The sequence below is a fragment of the Elgaria multicarinata genome, chromosome 7 (assembly GCF_023053635.1).
Source record: "Elgaria multicarinata webbii isolate HBS135686 ecotype San Diego chromosome 7, rElgMul1.1.pri, whole genome shotgun sequence".
Classification (NCBI taxonomy): Eukaryota; Metazoa; Chordata; class Lepidosauria; order Squamata; family Anguidae; genus Elgaria; species Elgaria multicarinata.
This window is the reverse complement of record NC_086177.1, coordinates 15,866,245-15,886,201: the sequence shown is the minus strand read 5'-3', so window position 1 is coordinate 15,886,201 and position 19,957 is coordinate 15,866,245. Positions and strand designations below refer to the sequence as shown.

Below are 19,957 nucleotides of genomic sequence, written 5' to 3'. Positions count from 1 at the left end.
TTGAACTATCTACACAAATGTACAACAAGATAAAAGGCTATCAAGGCATTGCATAATAATTTAAGAGAATAAAATAAGAACTGTAAAACATTAGAACCTTAAAACATCACAACAGTTATGAATTTGGTAACATGGCCAATTGGCCCGGCCTCCTTCCTTTTCTTTTTCTTTATTATGCTGCCTAGAGGAATGCTGTCCCCAAATTCTCAAACCAACAACAAATATATTCCTGTCAGCAGAATTCCAGCTTTGGAATATTAACACAGTGCCATGTATAAAACTACTATCCAAACTATGGCAGTTGGTTACGTTGCTTAAATTACTCGTACTTCACTTTGTATGAGTAATAGAAGTACACTGTGAACATGCAGCAGAGAGCTGGCTTTCTTTTCTTACTTATCAAAGAATGCAGAAATGAAAAGTTGATTTTTTATTTTGGTTTTCTACGACCCATTTATATGAAATGTTGCAATCATAATAATCAGGCAAATAAGTTTGGGTAGATGGAGAAATTCAATTATTAGAAATGTGTATCTGCAATTCAGATGTTGATATTCTTGGACTGGGTTCAGATTTAATCATACTTAGGAGTAGAACCATTAAAATATATAGTCATTGTTAGTCATGTCTAACTTAAATCCTATTGATGTCTACTCTGACTAAATCTGGATCCAACTCTATGTATTTCAAACTTAATAAATTAGGAGAAAATGATTCAGGAAACCTCTCTAGAGAGAGAGAGAGACAATCAGGACAGGACAAGAAATTTAGCAGAAATTCTTAAAAATAGGAATTGGGATACCCACTCTCATATATCCCTAGTTACATGCAAGGCAACCCAAGATTTGCTGTGACAACCAAACTATTATGGTTGGCTTTTAGGGAGTTACCTTCAGTGTGATTCTACAAAGGCAGGCTACTGGCTACAAACTAAGACAAAATGTCCGCAATGTCAAACCAATGATGCCCAGCTTTGTCAGCAAATCCAAATATGGAAGAGTGCTGCACATCTGTACTGGAGCAATTTCTAAAATAACAATACCAAGGAAAACTGGAGAGATACATCAATTCTGAAATTTGAATAGGGGATAGAAATGTAATTCACATTACCATTTAGAAAGTTACGCTGGTTTTCCAAGATTTGGTTGATTTCATGGATCCACATTTGGCGGATTCCTGGACTGGTAGAATGCAAAACAAAAGTCTCCATAGCATCACCTGCTCTTGACGTTAGTGCAAATTTACATGGATCGTTGTCTACATTTTCTTCCAAGCAAAGGCAACTCACCTTCATTAAAAAAAGAAACTGTTCAGAAGATGTCATTTTCATCATGGTTACTTTTGATTATATGGCATGCAATAACACGGGAGATGGGGAATATGTGTTCCTCCAGATGTTTTTGGACTGCAACTCCCATCATCGTTCACCATTGGCTATGCTGGCTAGGGCTGATGGACGTTGCACACACATTCCCCACCCCTACACTAACAGGGCTGCCTACATTGAGCAGTTCTTAATAAAGATCAATGCACAGGCATGTCACTCATCAAATTCAGAAGGGACAAGGGAAAGCACAAATGAATGGAGACCTCTGTGCAACGGAGCCCATTCTCATTGGAGCTGGGGATGGAGTACGCATTTCTACTCCATTTTGGCCACAGCCCAGTCCACTAGGACAGTCATGCCCTCATTTGCAGTCCACAAACACTTATTATGAGCCTGCCTGGAGACACACAGCGATGTTAGTAATTTGAAACTATATTCAAGATTGCCCTTTGTGGCATTACCTTCAGCCTGAGAACAAAGAAAAAAAATCTCTCCTGATTTAATAAAAGCTTCCCTCCCTGGTTGCTTAGAGGGTGCCTGTGTCTTACCTCTGCTCAAGGGAATAAGGAAAGTACAGAAGAGTTCTTTTGACACCTGATTATGTTGTTAGTGGTGATGGGGTGTAGTTAGACAGATTTCACACACATTGAGGAAAAGGTAACACATGGCAGTCTTCCTTTGCAACTGAATTAATGAGATAATGTTTTTTATTCTCAACTGGGGAGGCACTTCCATAAAACTGGGTGAAGCTCAGGTGGTGGAACCCAAAGGGCAGCAGATTCCACCCCCAGGAGAACTGCGCACCCCCACCCGGCACTCTGGAAAGCTGTGCTGGCTGCTTTCCTGCTGTGGCAGGTGGCGGAGCTCTCTGGAGTGCTAGCCGCCTGATGCCTCGCATTGAGGAACCCTCCCAATGTGCATCAGGCGGATAGACTCCTAGGGAAGCCCTGCTGGCTACTCAGAAGAGAGAGTGGCTAGTGCAGCTCTCCAAAGAGCCTGGCCCAAATGCCTCACTGTGAGAGGTCCTTCCTTAGAATGAGGCATTGGTAGGTATGAAGATGGTCATGGAGACTGCCTGTGCTGCCATGGCACAGGCAGTTTCCAGGGACACCTCTGCGCCAGTGCCCAACTCTGAGAAAGGGCCCCTCACATCAAGGCAATGAATGCCATTCCTGTGGCGTGGAGGGGGGAGAAAGAAAGGGGGCAGAGGTGGCTGCCACTGCTGCCATTATCGGAGGGGGGGACGGAGAGAAGAGAGAGGTCAACAGGAGAGAAGAGAGGAGGGGATGGGCAGGCATATGGCCAACATCATTATGTGGTGGTGGTGGTGGGAGAGGAGAGTGGTTGGCACCACCATCGTCAGGGGAGGGGAGGGAGGAGGAGGGGGTGGTTGCTGCCACTGCTGGGGGTGGTTGAGGAGAGAAAATAGGGCAGTGGTGGGGTGAGGAAAGGGAGGGCAAATACTGCTTCCCGGGGGGTGGGGAGGAGGAGGAGGGGCATGCATGCATTGCCACTGCTGCTGCGGCGAGGGAGTAAAGAGAGGTGGTTGCAAGAGGTCTTGTGCCGGCCCTGTTCTCAACATCCCACAGGTGCCAGTAGATTTATATATTATCCCCATGGATTAGGTGCTACTCCCCCGTGGCTCCATTCCATGCCTCTCTCTTAGTACGTGAAACCGTGCTGATGGCATAGGTCTGGGAGCCTTAGACATGATTTTGTCTTTTCATAGCTTACCAAAACCAAAGAAACCAGCAATGGGAACGTGGCATCCCTGTTCTTTGGGTAGCATAAACCATTTAGTACTAAGCAAGAAGGAAGGTAACAAAGTAACAGAAAATGCTACCAGCGATTGTGAACAACCTCACTTAAGCCAAAAGAATTCCATCTCAGGAGAGCATTAATTTGCCAGCTGGCATCTGTTCATCTTACCATGAATAAAAAACCCACACACAGTGCCTTTGGGCTGCGTGTACAGCTGTAGCAAGGGTGCTGGGTTTGTTTGTATGTTGGGAAACCAGATTCAAGTTCCAAGTTAAACCTGGTCATATTGTTTTTCTTTCAACCTAACATCCCTCACAGGGTAGTGGTGAGAACAAAATGCTGCTTTGAGCTCCCTGGAGGAAGGGTGGGATACATGACTGATAAAACTACACTCCAGGCTACTCTACTGATAAGTGGGGTGTGTGTGTGTGGAGTGGGGAGAGAGAACAATACTTTACAACTGTTTTTGGCACTGCCAAGTGCAATCTAGGATGTGGACTGATGTATATACAAACAACACAGAAATTAAATGCAGGAAGTCATTCAACAAATGACCAATAAAGAATACAACAAAGAGGCCCCCTGGTGGAAAAATGCCCATTTACAATTTCCTAATTCAATAAGACAACAGTGAAACTTGCTGAATAGTAACTTTAGGATAGGAAGATACTCAAGAAAGGAACCAAAAGATTGTAGTGAGACCAAGGCTATTGAGCTTTCAGGGACCTAATCATAGTAACCTTTTCCATACAGCTAGGCTTCTCCATGCATTCAATAATCACACAAGAGCCGGGCGGGGGGAGGGGAATGGCACAGATTCTACCCCACATACTCTTGTATGGACGTAGGCATCTCTGCCTTTGCAGGTTTCCCAAATGTACAGAGAAATATGTATGTGGTGTATGCACACAGCATATGCGCCAATGGACATGTATGTGTTAGGGAGTCAGAGCCTGCTGTCCCCTCCTCGGTCAGATGTGCATTCAGGGGACTGGCCCAAATGTCTGAAGAGGCTAGACTTTAAGCAGCAGTGACTGCTTTAGATCCACATTCCCAGCCTCGTGTTAAGTTTGAAGCCTTACGAAGGATCAATTAAGCTACTCCTCACTGGCCTTCACTTCCCACAATTGGGCTGGCTACTCATGCATCCCGCCTGGTGCAATCCACAAGCCTTCCAATTCTTATGCTCTCTCACATGCAGTAGCAGGATGTGTGGGGAGAAGGGGAAAAGAGCACTTTGTGGACTAGATGTGGCTCCTGGGATGAAAGGTATAGCTTCTCATATACAATTGGCAGGAGTCATGAGAAACAATAGAAAAATAGGAAAGGACGGCTGGATTGGGAAAATTTCAGAGAGCCAAGAGGAGCTGAGCTGGCCTCTCTCTCTCTCCCTGATTGTTGGCTTTCCGTTCATCCCCCTTTGAAAACTTCTCCCAGTCTCTCCCTGCACTCCACCCCAGATTCAGGAGCTGGGAGGAAAGGCAAAATATTTTAAGATGCCCTTTAAAGATAATTTGAGATCTCTTGGACTAGGCCAGTCTTCTTTCCCAACGTGGTGCCTTCCAGATATTTAGGACTACACCTCCCAACAGCCTCAGCCAGCAGCCAGGGATCATGGGAGGTGTAGTCCAACAACTTCTAGAAAGCACCACATTGGAGAAAACTGGACTAGTCATCTAGATTAAAATAGAGCTAAACCCCTTAAGCCTAACTGCAAACATATAAAAAAGCACATATAGAAGACTTACCTTGATACTGTTTTTAAATAAGAATCCTGGTGTTGAGAAGCCTTTCTTTTTATCTAGTGGTTCACTGAATATAACAATCTGCTCAAACAGGAAGACCCGCCTTTCTTTGCAACGTGGCAAGAGCCCCGTATCCTGGTCTGTAACCATGAATGTATCTTGCAGCAAGAGTTTACCCTGGGCAACAATTTTACCCTTAAAACAAAGACCAAAACAAGCTCAGTTAAACCTTCTAGTAATCCACCAAGTGAAAGTAGTTTTATTATTAAAGAAAAGAATGTCTAATAAAATGTTTACATATAACTTTTTTTTTTAAAAAAAGTGCTGTCTTCATTATATTCTTATGTACTCCTTTATTAATTTATTCCTGAAGCATTATAGTTTTGAGAAGAATGGGGTTGGGAATCAAAAAAGATCTCTGAAAAAACTGCAAAAGTAAAGAAGCTCACTAAGATCGAGGCAGTTATGTTTTAGAAAGAAGACCAAGGAATTTCCAAAGGGGATCAGGAAGGATTTTGCCACTACATGGTATCATTGCTTTTGTCCACACTTTCGCTGAGTCACTTGGGGTGCCACGATCTGTAACTCTATCCAGACATATGCAAATGTAGAACTGGTGGGGTTTCGGGAATGTAATTCCTTCTTCCACTGGATGTCCATGCATTAGATTCACATGTGCAGGCCTCATTTGAGTTATCGTTACCTAGCAACCATATGAATCAGACTTCATATGCTCTACATTGGCCCTTGTTCAAACAAATGCGACACCCAACATCAGATGAGAACAAATGCTCTAAGAGGATGGGGATTGGTGGGGGAGAGAAGCAATATGGCTGAGTGCAACCTGCAGAAGGCAGAGGCATGGTTTTAAGGCACATTCCTATCTTCATGCCTTGCTCTAAAGCCAGCACTGTACTGTTGGGTCAGGACATGGCTGGGGCAAGTAAGAGTGGAGGCTGCTACTTTATGCTGTTCCCTCAAGGTATAACAGGAAGAAGGAGCTTTCGTAGGACGTCAGTAGGAATTCTGAAGTTGAAACAAGGCAGAACATCAAGAAGATATTTATTCATTTTAAAAATAATCTAGATGATTTGAAACCAGATAACTGTAAAGAAAAACTATGCCCATGAAGAACGGGAAAGGAGCACAAAACCAAGGAAGAAGAACTTACATCAAAACCTTGTAAACGACCAACATTCATCATGTCGTTGCACCGTTTTGGGACTATACACATAACTTCTACAGCCCTCTGTTGAATCAAAAGAGAGAAAGAGAAAGAGAGAGGTTAGTACAGCCACCTCTATGCTCACCTATCAGTTATCCTCCTCAGATTTTTAGATCCACAAGATGAGATCTAAAACTTTCATGCTGGTACGCAGCAGTCTATCAAACAGAAATAATTTGGAGACTGCTTTTGGGAACACCATGTACCTTCTTAAGAGCCTCCTAGATGAATTCTACCGAAGCTGAGAACACACTGTATTAACCATTAATTTTGAAATAAATATAACTTGGAAAAACAAAAACAAGACAAACATTGTGAAGGAGAGGACCACAGACACTGTAGGTAGACTCTACGTCCTCCATATGAACCCTGCCAAATTTCTCCTGGAGGAGCAGATGTAGTGCAAGGAATAGCTAAAAAACACAACGTTCTCAAGTCCAAGATGCATGATGAGAGATGCTACTTGGAGTACACTCCATGAGGTCAGGAAAAACCAAAAGCTTTCATCCTCCATGTTAATCGTTCTCCTCTTGTTCTAGCTAGGCAGGCTGGGGTGGCACCTGAGAAAATCTGAGAAGGATAACTCACAAATGAGTGCACAATTGGATGTCCTCCTGATTGTTGGATGGGCCGCTCCAGAAAAGAAGTCATACCAAAGTAGTAGACTCCTATATGGGTGGGACATATCACACAGAAGACATAACATTTAAAGGTTCCACGATATCCTCCCATATAGAATGAATCAGCTTAGTCTAGGAGAGTCTAGGGTGCCCTACATCCAAGGGGTTGTATTGCTTAATGTCTCACTAAGGAATGATGCCCAAATGACTGCCCTGCTCCAGAGTCTGAGCTGCAGATGCCTCCAGAGCTGATTCCTGTGGCCATGGATCAGGGTTAAAGTCAGGCTGAATAGAGACAACTATCTGCAAGATACTTTGTGTATCTGCAAGATAAGCTAATGATACCTTGATGCTAGCTTTTTATCTCTTTCTGTCTACTTCATCTGTTCAGGACAATTAACAGCTTGCCATTAAGGCCTTCAAGGTAGAAGCAGATGCCACAGTTTTTCTTTTAAGAGTTTTCCCTAATGTGCTATTTGTGTAATTCTTTAACAGGGCCGCCCTGTGGATTGTGCAGGAGCTCTGCGCCAACAGCATATGTTATGAGTACAAAGAATGTGGGTTGCTTATCATGTAAGTAGTAGGGCCTGAGAATTATTTTATTAACCCTCAGGGATCTAACCTGTTTGACTCATTCACTGCTCAGAAGCATCCATAATATATCTGTGAGAAGAAACAGTTGTAAAGGTGAAAGCGTGGTCTGCTAATGGAGCAGCCGAAACCAGGGTCTTACATTAAATAACTTTCTATCCTATATGTGTGTGTGTTTGTGGTAAGATTATTCAGATGAGAAGTCTGTCCTCATTTTTACATTGGAGAGAACACTCTTTGATTATCTCCCAAATAAGCTTCCATTTCAAAGCTCCCATCATAGGTGGGATCTGCAGGCTGTAAGGTCTGTTCTGCTCTTCTTCTTTCTTCATTCATGGGCACGATCTTTTCCCGGCATGTAATAGCTGTAAAAGACAGCTAAGGGACAGATCACGTACTGATAAGCCTGAGGTCCTTGTAATAGTTGTGGCTGGCTGCAGGCACCTGACGAACGGCACTGCTATATCACACCAATATGGGTTCTCTGAAGCCCCTTAAGAATAGGGTCAACAATATGCTGCATATAGTTTACTGTCTCTGCAGTTGGTGCCACTTTATCTGGTGTAGGCTGGCTTGCTGCACAGTCTAAAGTTTCAACCACTGGTAGAAAGATACAACACTGAAGGAACTGGGAGGAGGAGGGTTGGTCTGGATTCTGCAGTCCTACTCATGAGTCAGCTACTGCAAAGACAGCAGGCATATAATAGTCTTGGTACACTGCAATGCTATTCTGGATTGGACCCAAGGCCTGATGGGAGGAAGAGCTGGCAGTGCATGCATTATGTGAAGGACAAAAGACAACCAGGGGGATACCAGGTGCTGTTGGCTCCCTCTCATAAGATCAGGTGAAGAATCGTTTAGGGAAGGAAGAACTTGCCCTTCCACAATGCTCCTGAGGTAATCTGGATGAATTCTTTCTCCATTGGTGCCTAAATGCCTGATCACTGAATTGAGCACTGCTGCAAGAAACAATAGCCTGACACCTTGTGCTAAGGATAACACTTTTGGGCAAGGCCAAGGGAAGGAAAGGAGTGTGGTGTTCCTAGAGTCAATCTGTAACTCATCTTTGTTATACTAGCTGCGATATACTGGCCTAAGAGGATTACAACACATTTTAGGAGGGACATCTGAAGAATTTTGGGTAAACATCCCTTTCCAGTGCAGAAAATTCTGCCAACATAAAACTAGTAATAATCATACAAACTCGTATCATCTATACATAAAAAAATAACAAAAAGAGCAGAGCACTAATTTTGATAATAATGCTGCAAGATGCAGTGCACTATTACTGCTTTAACAGTTACCTTGATACTGATAAAACATTTGTAAAAACAGCATTCTTAAGTACCTCTAATTCTGTAGTATCAAGATTAGCTTTTTTGGAGTATTTGAGGAAGTCCTGTAAAGGGAAAGAAAACCCACTATGAATTGAGATGTTCCATTTAAAACAGATATAAAGAATGGAGGGAGCGATCTCATGGTTCCTAGACAAAAGCGACCTCAGAGAGAGGATATAAAGGGGGCATTCCTACAGGAGAGGAGGGGATTAGAGAGGCTGGCCTACGCTGTATCCTGAGCCCTCTCCAGCCTCCTTCCCTCCTACTCCATGATGCTTCAGCCAGATGAGTGAAAAAGCCCCAACTAGCTGAAATGCAGAGTGGGAGGTGCAGCAAAAGTGGCATTTGCTGCTGCTGCACCTCCCACTGTGCACTGGATGTTTGTAAACCTGCCGGTTTAGAGGCTAACGAGTATCCAGGGCGAATCATGTAAGGCTGCACCCGAAGTTAGACAGTCTTGCTTTTCAGAAATTGCCAAAGATAAAACATGCATTTGTCTACCATTCTCTTATGGGATTCTAGGAAGCCCATCAGAAATTAAAATTAAAGGTTTTGTCAGCTAAAGAGAACCCAAATGGCAGAAATACTGTCTTTTTTCTTAACTCTTCATTGACTGCTGTGAATGACCTTTATTTCATCTTTTCCTTTTAGATCATGTAGATGTATCTGTGAGTACGTAGCCCTCCTTCACAGAAGCAAGCCTCCATTTTCTCAGAAAACTGTGCAGTCAGAAGGAAATTTATCATTTTCAGATTAGAATTAACACCAACTATTTACAATTTCCTAATGCACACTGGTGTAGACAACCTTAGTGGATATACAGGAGAGATCTACACCAAGCAGAATATAGCACCATCAAAGCAGTATGAAAGCAGTATATAAGAAGCAGGAGCCACACTACTGCTTTATGGCAGTATTGAAGTGCACTGACAACTGTTGGGGCCCATTGACACATACCTTATACTGCTTTCATACTGCTATATCCTGCTTGATGTGGCTCCTGCCTCTTATATACAGCTTTCATAGTGCTATACCCTGCTTGGTGTAGATCTGGCCAAAGTGTGAAACAACAAGGACAGTGCAGTACTTTCAGAGAAATTCTTGCTAAATAAAAAGAATTTATTCTATTCCCCCCCTATATTTTCACTTTTGACTTGTCAATGGTGGCAAAATCCTTTTCAACAAGTTAAGAGCTTCAGTGTTATGTCTGATACTTTGTTCTTTCTCAGTTCACATTACTGCTATAGCTAAGCGGTTTCACTGCTCTCTGAGTAAGATGCCCCAAATGTTTCCCTCCTATCTACTGAAAACCTAACTCAAAGTTTCAGATCTATCCTGTGTTAATTAACATAATGTTTTGCTTACTGGTCTTCTTGTCTCTCAGTTTAAACCTATTGGGTTGGATCCAGACTAAGTAAGGCATGCTTGTCCCATGGAAATCAATGGCATTTAAGTTAGTTATGACTTATTTGTCCCATTGATTTGACTGGGACAAACGATGACTGACTTAGTCTGGATCCAACCTATTGGCTCAGTTCAGACAACACATTAGTCAATGCAGTGAGAAAACTCCACTGAACGGTTGAGTTTTTAGGAGGTACTTCCCACACATGTTCTAACTCCACCGTTGTGTGACTGTGGGCTACCGTGGAGTTGAGTAAAATCCACTGAGACATTTGATTGACAGTTCCTCCACCCTCTCCTCCCCTGGTCCACCCGATGGTATCCTGTATCCAATACTGTATTTCGTAATTGTGTTTTAACCTGTTGGGTGTTTTACTGTGGTTTTAATTTTTGTGAACCGCCCAGAGAGCTTCGGCTATTGGGCGGTATAAAAATGTAATAAATAAAATAAATAAATAAATAAATAAATTGCTGCCAAAAAAAAAAAAAACCCAGCTGTTCTCCTCACTCTTTTTGCTGCTCTTGCCAGGGAACTCTGTAGCCAGTGAGAAAAGTCAACTCAACGCAACAGAAAATTTCACGGAGCCCAGCCCACAACATGCCACACAATGGTTGTGCAGGAACTCTCCTCTGCACAGAGTGGTTTTTCTGTGTGAAGTGTTTTTTTAAAAAAAATCCATTGTTGTGTGGAGTTTTCCCGACAGACAACACATTTCTCAACGGTGGTGTAAAAACTCCACCGTGGAGTCCTAAAACCACTGTTGAGAATCATATTGTCTGAACTGATCCATTATCTCTGTTCTCAACTCGTCTATTTGCTTAGGATTTCTTTCTTTGCACTGCAATCATGATTCACTTCTATGTACTTCTTTTATGTTTAAACTTTACGTTTAAACTTTAACCTTTAAATCTCATCATAAATCTTCTTATTTTTACATGACTTCTTCGCTATTCTCCTTCTGGATTCCTTCACTCATCAAACACTAATCTTCTTGTTTTTTAAGATTGTAAACCTGTGGGCAGAGATCTGTTCATTTTATTCCTTTGGGCTATACAGCAGGGATAGACAACCTTTATGGCCTCGAGGGCTGCATGTGGTACTGGGTTGGGGGCCATGCACATGTGCACACACAAATAGATATCTCGCCCCCATCCCAGCACACTTGCCCCAGATCACTTGAGTGTGAGGGAGGCTGCTTCAGGACTGCTTCTTTCCTGCTGCCATTAGGTAGGAAAGCATTGGTCCTGGCTGCTTTGGGGTCACTGATGGAGGGGGAGGCTAAAGCTTCCTCTTCCTTCCCACAGTGATCCCAATTGAGATTGCTGCTAATAGTAGCTCTGGATCAACAGACGTTTCCCCACAGCTCAGCTGATCAGCAGGCTCAGCTGCACAGAAAAGTTGGGCTGCATGGAAAAAGTGGGTAGGGATACCCTGTCCACACAGAGAGCAGCTCAGGTCCACATACAACCCCCTGTTCTACAGCAAGATAAGCGCAAATAGATAGCATGCAAAGTCCCTTACCTTTAGTAACAATTGGTACTTCATAATTCTTTGCACAGGTTTTATCAGCAAGTCTGTGAGCTGAAGTCTATGACCCAAACGCTGCTTCAGGTCCTAGTAGTAAGTAGTAAAATACAGTTCAGAGCAGACCCAATAGCATTCTATTGTGAGGGAAGCTAGATACAGGTCTGAGCCCAAATTCTTCTTCAGATGTTCCCAATGCTTCCCTTACACTTGGCTCTCTCGTTTTATTTGGGAACAAAATTAAATGGGAAAAAGTATTTGGTTTTTATTTTTGCAAATGTTTATGCATGAACATGGGGTCTCATTCTTCCCTAACTTCATCCTATTCAGATCCCAAGGGGTGGTGGTAGGGGAAGAGGACCAGTGGTTTGCCTCGAAGAAAAGAAGAGTATCCTTTAATCCTGTCAAAGCTGGGCCTATCACCCCTCTCCTGAAAGGATGACAATGGGGAGGGGGGCTGGCTTGATTTCAGTCCTGATTAAAATTAGCCTGCTGATAACAGCTGATCATTACTGGATGGTTACAGAGTTAGACCATCTCTGGATGCCAGCCCTAAGGGCTGAACGATCTTTAATGAGGGAGAAAGATGGCGGCAGCCAATTTAGACAGAACCCAGCCACCTCACTCCAGTTTGGGATGGATGAATCACTTCTGTCCTACCGCCTCTCACTGGCTGGTAAGAGATGGTCATAAGATGAAACCATAAGATGATGGCCATAAGATGTGGCCCTTGGCCTAAAACTAATTTACCAATAACGCCCGATGTCCATCAACACGGAACTGTCATGTGTTGTTGTTTTGCATCTAGGGACCACTCCTGCCCTTCTTGCTTGTACTTCAAGCTGATACAATTCAACATTGTGAAAAGAGTTTTACCCACAGGGCCCAGCTGAATAAACACCTTCCTATTGATTGTAAGTACCGATCTCCTCTGTTTCTCTCCATTCATTCCTCCTCCCTCATTTGAACCTCTTTAGTCTGGTATGCAAAAGCAGCTGGTGATCTGAATTCAGGTTGCCATGACAACATCATGAATTTCACTGAAATGAGTCAATGTCATCTGGCTTTCCAACGTCTCACAAATATTGTATCGTGAAACCACAATCAATTATTCTATGATGTATGTAATTCATCTCTGAACTGGAGTTTCATACAAAGAGTTATTAAACCCCAGAGCTGATGGACGTAGGAAAAGTTCATTCATTTGGTAACAATAAACTAATTGCAATCTCAGCCCCAGATCCCAAGAGAGATAATGTAGAACAAGTTTGGAAAAGATAATGAACGTTTCCCTTCTAACCCAGAAAGAGACAGACACGTTTCCCCACGCTCCTTTGGCACTTACCTCAAAAAATGTATCAATGTACTCTGAGACAATATGCTCAGACTTTGGTTTGTTTTGGCAGTAAACTATGTACATGTGCAATCTTCTCTCCTGGAAAATGGGGGTGGGGGGAATAACATGAATATGGTATTGCACAAAAATATGAAACAAACTGACATTTACTGTGTGTATATATATATATATATAAAATTAAAATGGAGGCTATTATACTCTGCATTAACTTTTTCATATATTCTATCTGACCCAATCACCACCTTCCACATTCTTACAATCACTTTTAGAAATCAAGTGTGCAATGGACTATACATGGATAGAGCCAGCAGTGATATCTGCAATGGTAGCAGCACTTTTTCCAGCCACCATAAGCATGTGGCTATATCCATATTCAGCTCAGTCCATCTGTGTTATCTCCACAGCAGAGAACCCAAAGACTTCTGGGACTGAATGTGTGGAGCACTCTTGTGTTAACGAGTGACACAGCTAAATTTTGTAATTAGGCGACTTGCTGGTTGGACTTCAGTTTGGAGTTGCTCGTGAGCTTCTGAGCAGGGTCACTCTATAATCTAATGTCTGCGCATGCATCGATTTGGTTGGATTAACCCTTTCTTGCTTATGGTAAACTGTGATGATGTCACTTTACCCCACAGCCAATCATGCTTGAAGAAACAACCAGTAGGTGTATACGCACCCCTTTTACTCAATTTTGTTCTTGTTCATAGCTTGGTTTCCTATTCAAGTAGTCAAACTTAGCACATTCTCTTTTTCACTCTCATTGTACAGGATTTCGGTCATCGTTATTCATATAGTAGTTTATTTTACGACACACTATGCATTTCCAAACCACAGCTCCCAAGATGCACTTTGATATTGTGCGTGTGCAAAAGCTTGTTTACATGGAACGAGAATTCATTTTAAGGGAGAGCTCTTGTCCAAGCTTAAATGGGTGAGTTTGTTATTATGTGAGGAAATAATGAATTCGTCTGGACTACGTTCACCCATCGCTAGTGTTAACCAGCTTGAAGGCAGGCAACTATTATGACTTGGGGGTGGGTAAAACAATTACTAAACTTAATTGATATGCAGACTAATGTGTCAAAAGACTAATGTTTCAATATTTCTGCACTCAGGGAAAACTTTCCACATGGGCTTGTCCACCAAGGATAGGGTGCACATTCGGCTCACAAGGCCCAAGTCTGTTGGGTGCATTCTAAGACAACTGGAGCCAAAGTGAGACCCAATGCTACCCTTTGGATGTGCAATGCAGCGTAAAGCTTGAAAATGGTGGGCAAACTGTCTTCAGGAAGTGTAGCCACCACTATAGATCTTCTTGTTACCACCATAAGGAAATGTACTTGAGGTCTCATAAACCAATTATGGAAGCTGAGAAATACCCTTCATTCTTTTAAAACAAACATTAATCATCGCTGCATCTTTCAGATATGCTGCACATATTTATTTTATTTATTTATTTATTACATTTCTATACTGCCCAATAGCCGAAGCTCTCTGGGCAGTTCACAAATGGAGCTCACAGATTGCAAGGAAGTTTTGACTAAGTAGAAAAGCCGGGAATCACTGCAGCAGTGTAATGGAGTCCATGCTCTGTCACTGCCCACTCATTTAAGAGCACATGTGAGGCATAAAAGCTGAGCCGTGAGTCACATTTACCAGATGGGAAACCAGCCCAGCTCTGACTGCTAGAATGCTGAACACCCACAAATCCAGATTAATGTAACCTGGTCAAAATGCTGAAGGTTCCCATATGGCTCCCTCTCTACAGTCAAGGAAACCTCAAGGAGCTGGATGTCACACTTGCAGGGAAATAGGAGCCAATGGCCAATTTTGTTGTTGTCTCCTGCTCCTCCTGCTAGGAAAGATTTGTCACCACAAAGTTTAAAAAAGGAACAGCCAGCCTCCATACCTTCACAAATGGGACTTCAATCCACTCTAGCTTTCCTTCCCTGTAGGGAAGGAACGATCATGGGATTTTCAGGCATCCTGATCTGACTGGAGCCAGTTCCTTCTTACTGTGCAGCAGTGAGGAAGTCTGGCAGACGCCCACCCCCATCTAAGGAAAGCTATTTACTACATAGCTAAGTGGCCTTAACACAGTACATGCATTGTGGTGACAGAGTGAACACAGTATGTGCAAGCTGAAGAAGGCCCATGGAGAAAAATGGATCCCAGTAAAGATGGTACAACTGTGGCAGCAGTCAAATATGCAGATCCATGACCAAAACGGTTTCTGCAAATACAGCAGAGAGGACACTTGTACTTACATGTTTAACAAAAAGTGATCCTAATTTTTCTGGATCCTCAAGGCACTTCTCTAATTCTCCTAAAAAGAAACTAAACAGGACAAGAAATATTTTATTTTTTTCTTGTTTCATTATGTCAGATGACACATTCATAATAGCTTGGTTGCAGTTGCTCTGTGGGAGGTTACAATTTTCTGAAACCTGCTGCAACTGAGTTTCTTGAATGTCTGCACAAGGGCTGGCTGAAATCACTTTGTCCACCCCAAGCAGCTGCACCACATTGTCCCAGAGTTATGCCCCACCCTGCATCTTCCATAACACTATAAGAAATCCTGGGGTGCACCTTTGAGCTTGCACACTGCTTCATTAGTCCCGTTTAAACTATCATTGTCTCAAGCAACTCCTTCCTTTCACTGTGCAGCCGGGCCAGCCCTGAGCCTATGAGAAGAACATATGGGGGAAATTGTTGGATTTTTTTAGATGAGAAAATTAAGGAGCAACAACAATTTTAGCTGCAAAGGAAGACTTAACATAACTTGGGACTCCCTCTGAAACAGACAGCGACTATCAGGTATTCCATACCCTCCATGTACAGAAAAGAGCTACATTTCAAGACACTCACTCTTACTAATGTTCCTCCAAAGCTAAAGTATTATCTATAACAAGCAACTCTAGGGGAAAAGGAAATTCCAGCTTAGAGGAATCATGTTACAAGACCCTGCTTTGAAGCTGGATCTAAGCCAAGATCTGTCTATTAAGTAGTAACAACCACTCATCCATAGGAGGAGGGAAGAGACAGATGGCCACTTGGGGCCCTAATGACCATTGGAATATAGTTCGTCCACCCACAGATTCTACAGAGACGGCTGAATCCTGTCTGGAATGCTTTGTAATAGTGTGAATAGTCCACTAGACAGTTATTCTTATGTGTAGACTTTCCAAATATAAGGCTCTCAGACACTCAGGGCAAGAGGTGACTGCTGTTCTGATCAAACAGATCCAAAAGCTGAGATTTCATCTGTGGCAGACGTATCCAATTATGAAATGCGGGGACTTTCAGCTAAGTCCATGTTCTTGAGCTGCGAGCTAAGATGAAATCAGGGGCTTCTCTATAACTAGTAGAAACAGTGCTATTGAGCACCTGATGAATTTATCCCTAGGCACTAGACATACCCAGAAGTTTAAAAAACAGTGATCTTGACAAAGCTGCATGGGATGTATAATGGAAACAGGTAATCAGAAACAAGGCACAGCTAAGCCAGCTCAGCACTAACATGAGTGGAATCCAGGGGAGGGAAACTGTTTAAGAAAAAAGAAAAGAAAAATATCGCTCCTCCCTTCCTTGTGCCTTGTTGGCAGCAGCCTTGCAGGACTTTGGATAAGGCAGTTCCTCCACCGTCAGATCTCTCTCCCACCCACCGGTAGGATTGTTCTGTTAGTTGTTAATTGTCAAATATAGTAGAGTTGATCTTTCATCTTTACAAAGTCTTTACAAGATCAATTGATTCCCTCCATCCTGCAAAGTATATTTTATATTATTTGGGGCGATTTCCCCCACATCTTTAGTGGGTTATGTAGTTAATTTTTAAACTAGTTAAAAATTAAAAAGAAAACATACATACTCTCTGTGCCAGTCATATATTTGATGAATGTTGCCAAACACAATTTTGTCTTTTCCTTTCATGTCATCAGGAACACCATCTTCTTTCATGAGTGCCATGTAACCCTGAAATAAGGTAGCAAGAAACATGAACATGCGCCCTGCTGTTAATCTTTTCGGTATTTTTAAGATCCCCCCGTGATTCTTTATTCCCCATGGACCACTGATGTGTTTTAAACTGATATACGTCAGAGTGCATACTCAGGGTCTCTTAATGGCATAATAATTAATTGGTCTACTTCAAGAGCTCATAAGAAGTGCCTTGCTGGGTAAGATCAAGTCCCATCTAGTTCAGCTTTCTATGCAAGAATCCTACCAAGTGACAGGCACTAGAAATTGGCCAGTGGCCCAGAGACCACCATCCATCTACCCATGCCATACTGCATGCCTGTATTTAAAACATAAAAATGAGAGACTGACTCAGGACCCAAACATTTTTGCAACAGTATAATTAAAAAGACAGTGTAAAAAGGCTTCCACATAATGGCCAAATATTAAAACGCTAATAAATCATGATTTACTACCTTTACATTTTATCAGTTTGGGTACTTTACATATAATGATATTTGCTCTTCAACCGGCTTGACTCATCAACTTATGGGGCAAAGTTTGCAACATAGGAAAGCAGGAAAGAGAGACCAGTATAAAGTCTGGGTTGTAATATGTGCAAGTGTTCTTTTCAGTAAATTGACGTTGACTGTCAAATTGCAAAATCTGTCCTTCATCTATTTCATTTTGAACGGCTTTAGGGGATCCTGAAATTTTATTTATTTATTTATTTATTTATTTATTACACTTATATACCGCCCCCATAGCCAGGGCTCTCTGGGCGGTTTACAGAAATTCTAAAATTAAGATAAAAACGAGTATACAAAATTTAAAATTCTAAAACACAGAACATATACACATAAAGCATTAAAAACTGTTAAAAAACTAAACATGTGGGTGATTAAGATGTGCTGCCATATGCCTGGGCAAAGAGGAAAGTCTTAACCTGGTGCTGGAAAGATAGCAGCGTTGGTGCCAGGCATTATCATTTATATTAGATGTTAAAAATCACATCTTTAAAAGTCACATCGTTAAAAATCAAATACAGGAAAAGGTATTTCAGTACAGTTCATAGTTCAAATCTACATATTGCCTGCGTGTTCCAGTACACACATGTAGCTTTCTGATACATTGTTTTCCCAGACACCATGTCAAATAATGTCAAATCCCTCCATGAAAGGATATGTGAGCACATGACCACACGCAGCAAAATTAGGTGTGAACTACATTATGCAACAGCTATCTCTACGATTGCAACTGCACATTTTCTAGAAAAGGTATTCCGAAACAGTTAATGCCTCCCTGCATGTACAGCTCAGCATGTGCAGGGGTTGTGTTCACATACAGATGTTTCCATTCTCCAACAAAGAGGCCAGGGAAGCCCTTATATGTATGGCAACTCTGGTATGTGCAATAAACTGCTGGATTATGCTGCATATATTAACACATATAGGAATACAGAAGATGAGATCTCAATATAGTGAACTCACTATATATAGCCTAAGAAGCCCTGTGATTCCTGCTCCTTCAGAAATATCAGCAAAGGTAAAGGAAGTGGATAGATTCCCCCGTTCCATTGGAGCTCCCCGCTCCCCTAATCTGCTCCAGAGGGTTGTGGGGATACCAACCTCGTTTAATTCATTTTTGAAGTATCATCTATGACACTTGCTTAAGCTGTTGCATCATTCAGGGGGTGATTCTTAAATCTATTAACAGGCATGTTTATTAAAAGGTGATTCAGCTGTCCCTTCTAAAACAGAAAGGCTGGCATCCATTCCATTGCATTGCCTACATTCCTGTACAAGGATTCAACAGAGTCCTTCACTGCTGATATATTATTAAGCCAGTTTTAAAACATTCAACAACTTACTTTACAGAACAGTCAAGAAACAACATGCAGTATTGATCTCACAGAAACTGTAATTATTGCAAGGTTTTTAAATTTACACGTCCAGCTTTCCATAACCAGTTGAACTGGCAGTTAATAAAAGCTCCTTTTCAAAGGTACTTTACATGCAATTATTACTAGCATCCCAACAACATCAGCAGCAATGGTTATTTGGCAAATTAGAAGCCTTAATTTTATTCCTAACCCAAAAGGGACCAATACAATAGATAACATGGGATATATGGTAGATTTCCCAAAGTATTTGCTGGCAATATCTTCCAAAGAGGGCTGTGTGAAGAAACATTCTAATTTTAAAAAGATAAAACATACCTCAACTACGTAACCAAGATCTCTCACATAATCTCGTTCCGTCTCAACTAATTCCTGTAGGACATAGCTGCAACGTTATGAAGAGAAAAAATGATTAAGGGAAGAGTTTAACAATACAATCATTGCTTATATTTGCAAACACAAATTACATGAGAACAGTATGGAATTATTTATATTTTAACTGGCTGATCAATTAAATTTCTTGTTGATTATTTCTTGAGAGCCAATTATAATAAATCAGTGAGCTGAGTTAAGGGCACAGTTGTTTATTGGTGGTAGGGGAGAACTCAGGGTAACTGCAGTGCACATTTGGCATAGAGGAGACACTCATTGCAGTGTGGTTTGGCCATTTTGAAACGACTTAGAAATGCATACTCTTAATTCATGATTACTTGGATATTTTCTCTATTTCTCAAGGATACACAGAAGAAAGAATTTCTAATACCGATATTAATTGAACACTGTTCCTTAAAATAGTACCAACATAGGGGGAAGCTACTAAAACCTGCTTAGATGTGGATGGGATCTCTTTGTTAAGACTGATAAAAACAAATAATGGAGAAATATGATACGACTAAACTACATGAGCAACCAAATGTAAGAATTTTAAAAATATATATTTCAAGAGAAATTTGAAATGCACTGAAACTCAAAATGTGCATGTCAAGAGGATTCTATATATCAACCCATTCAACAAATAGCTGTATTGATCTTTGCAGCTATCATTTCAGTGAAGTTGGGGAGTCCACAAAAACACAATGATTTCTGTTCTTGAACTCGCAACCTCATTGCTAACATTTTTAAAAAACATTGTGACCACAAGGCTTGAGGTAAATGCATTTGTTAGGGGAAACTGTAGAAATATGGCTGGTTTTCAAGCAGGATTCTCATAG

General features: G+C 41.7%; 1 protein-coding gene across 8 annotated transcripts in view; it reads right to left on the bottom strand.

The window, feature by feature from the left end:
* Positions 1-19,957, bottom strand: part of TRIO (trio Rho guanine nucleotide exchange factor) — a 274,794-nt gene that overhangs the window by 38,691 nt on the left and 216,146 nt on the right. For 7 of the 8 annotated variants that reach the window (XM_063130237.1, XM_063130241.1, XM_063130244.1 and 4 more), the window contains 9 exons: positions 19,065-19,131; positions 16,761-16,864; positions 15,160-15,229; positions 12,881-12,970; positions 11,533-11,625; positions 8,618-8,668; positions 6,005-6,082; positions 4,837-5,028; positions 1,111-1,288 (listed from right to left, as the gene is read on the bottom strand). In XM_063130237.1, the coding sequence (XP_062986307.1) occupies positions 1,111-1,288; positions 4,837-5,028; positions 6,005-6,082; positions 8,618-8,668; positions 11,533-11,625; positions 12,881-12,970; positions 15,160-15,229; positions 16,761-16,864; positions 19,065-19,131 (923 nt within the window). Of the gene's footprint in view, positions 1-1,110; positions 1,289-4,836; positions 5,029-6,004; positions 6,083-8,617; positions 8,669-11,532; positions 11,626-12,880; positions 12,971-15,159; positions 15,230-16,760; positions 16,865-19,064; positions 19,132-19,957 lie in introns of those variants that run through there. The other variant, XM_063130245.1, reaches the window with a different exon arrangement.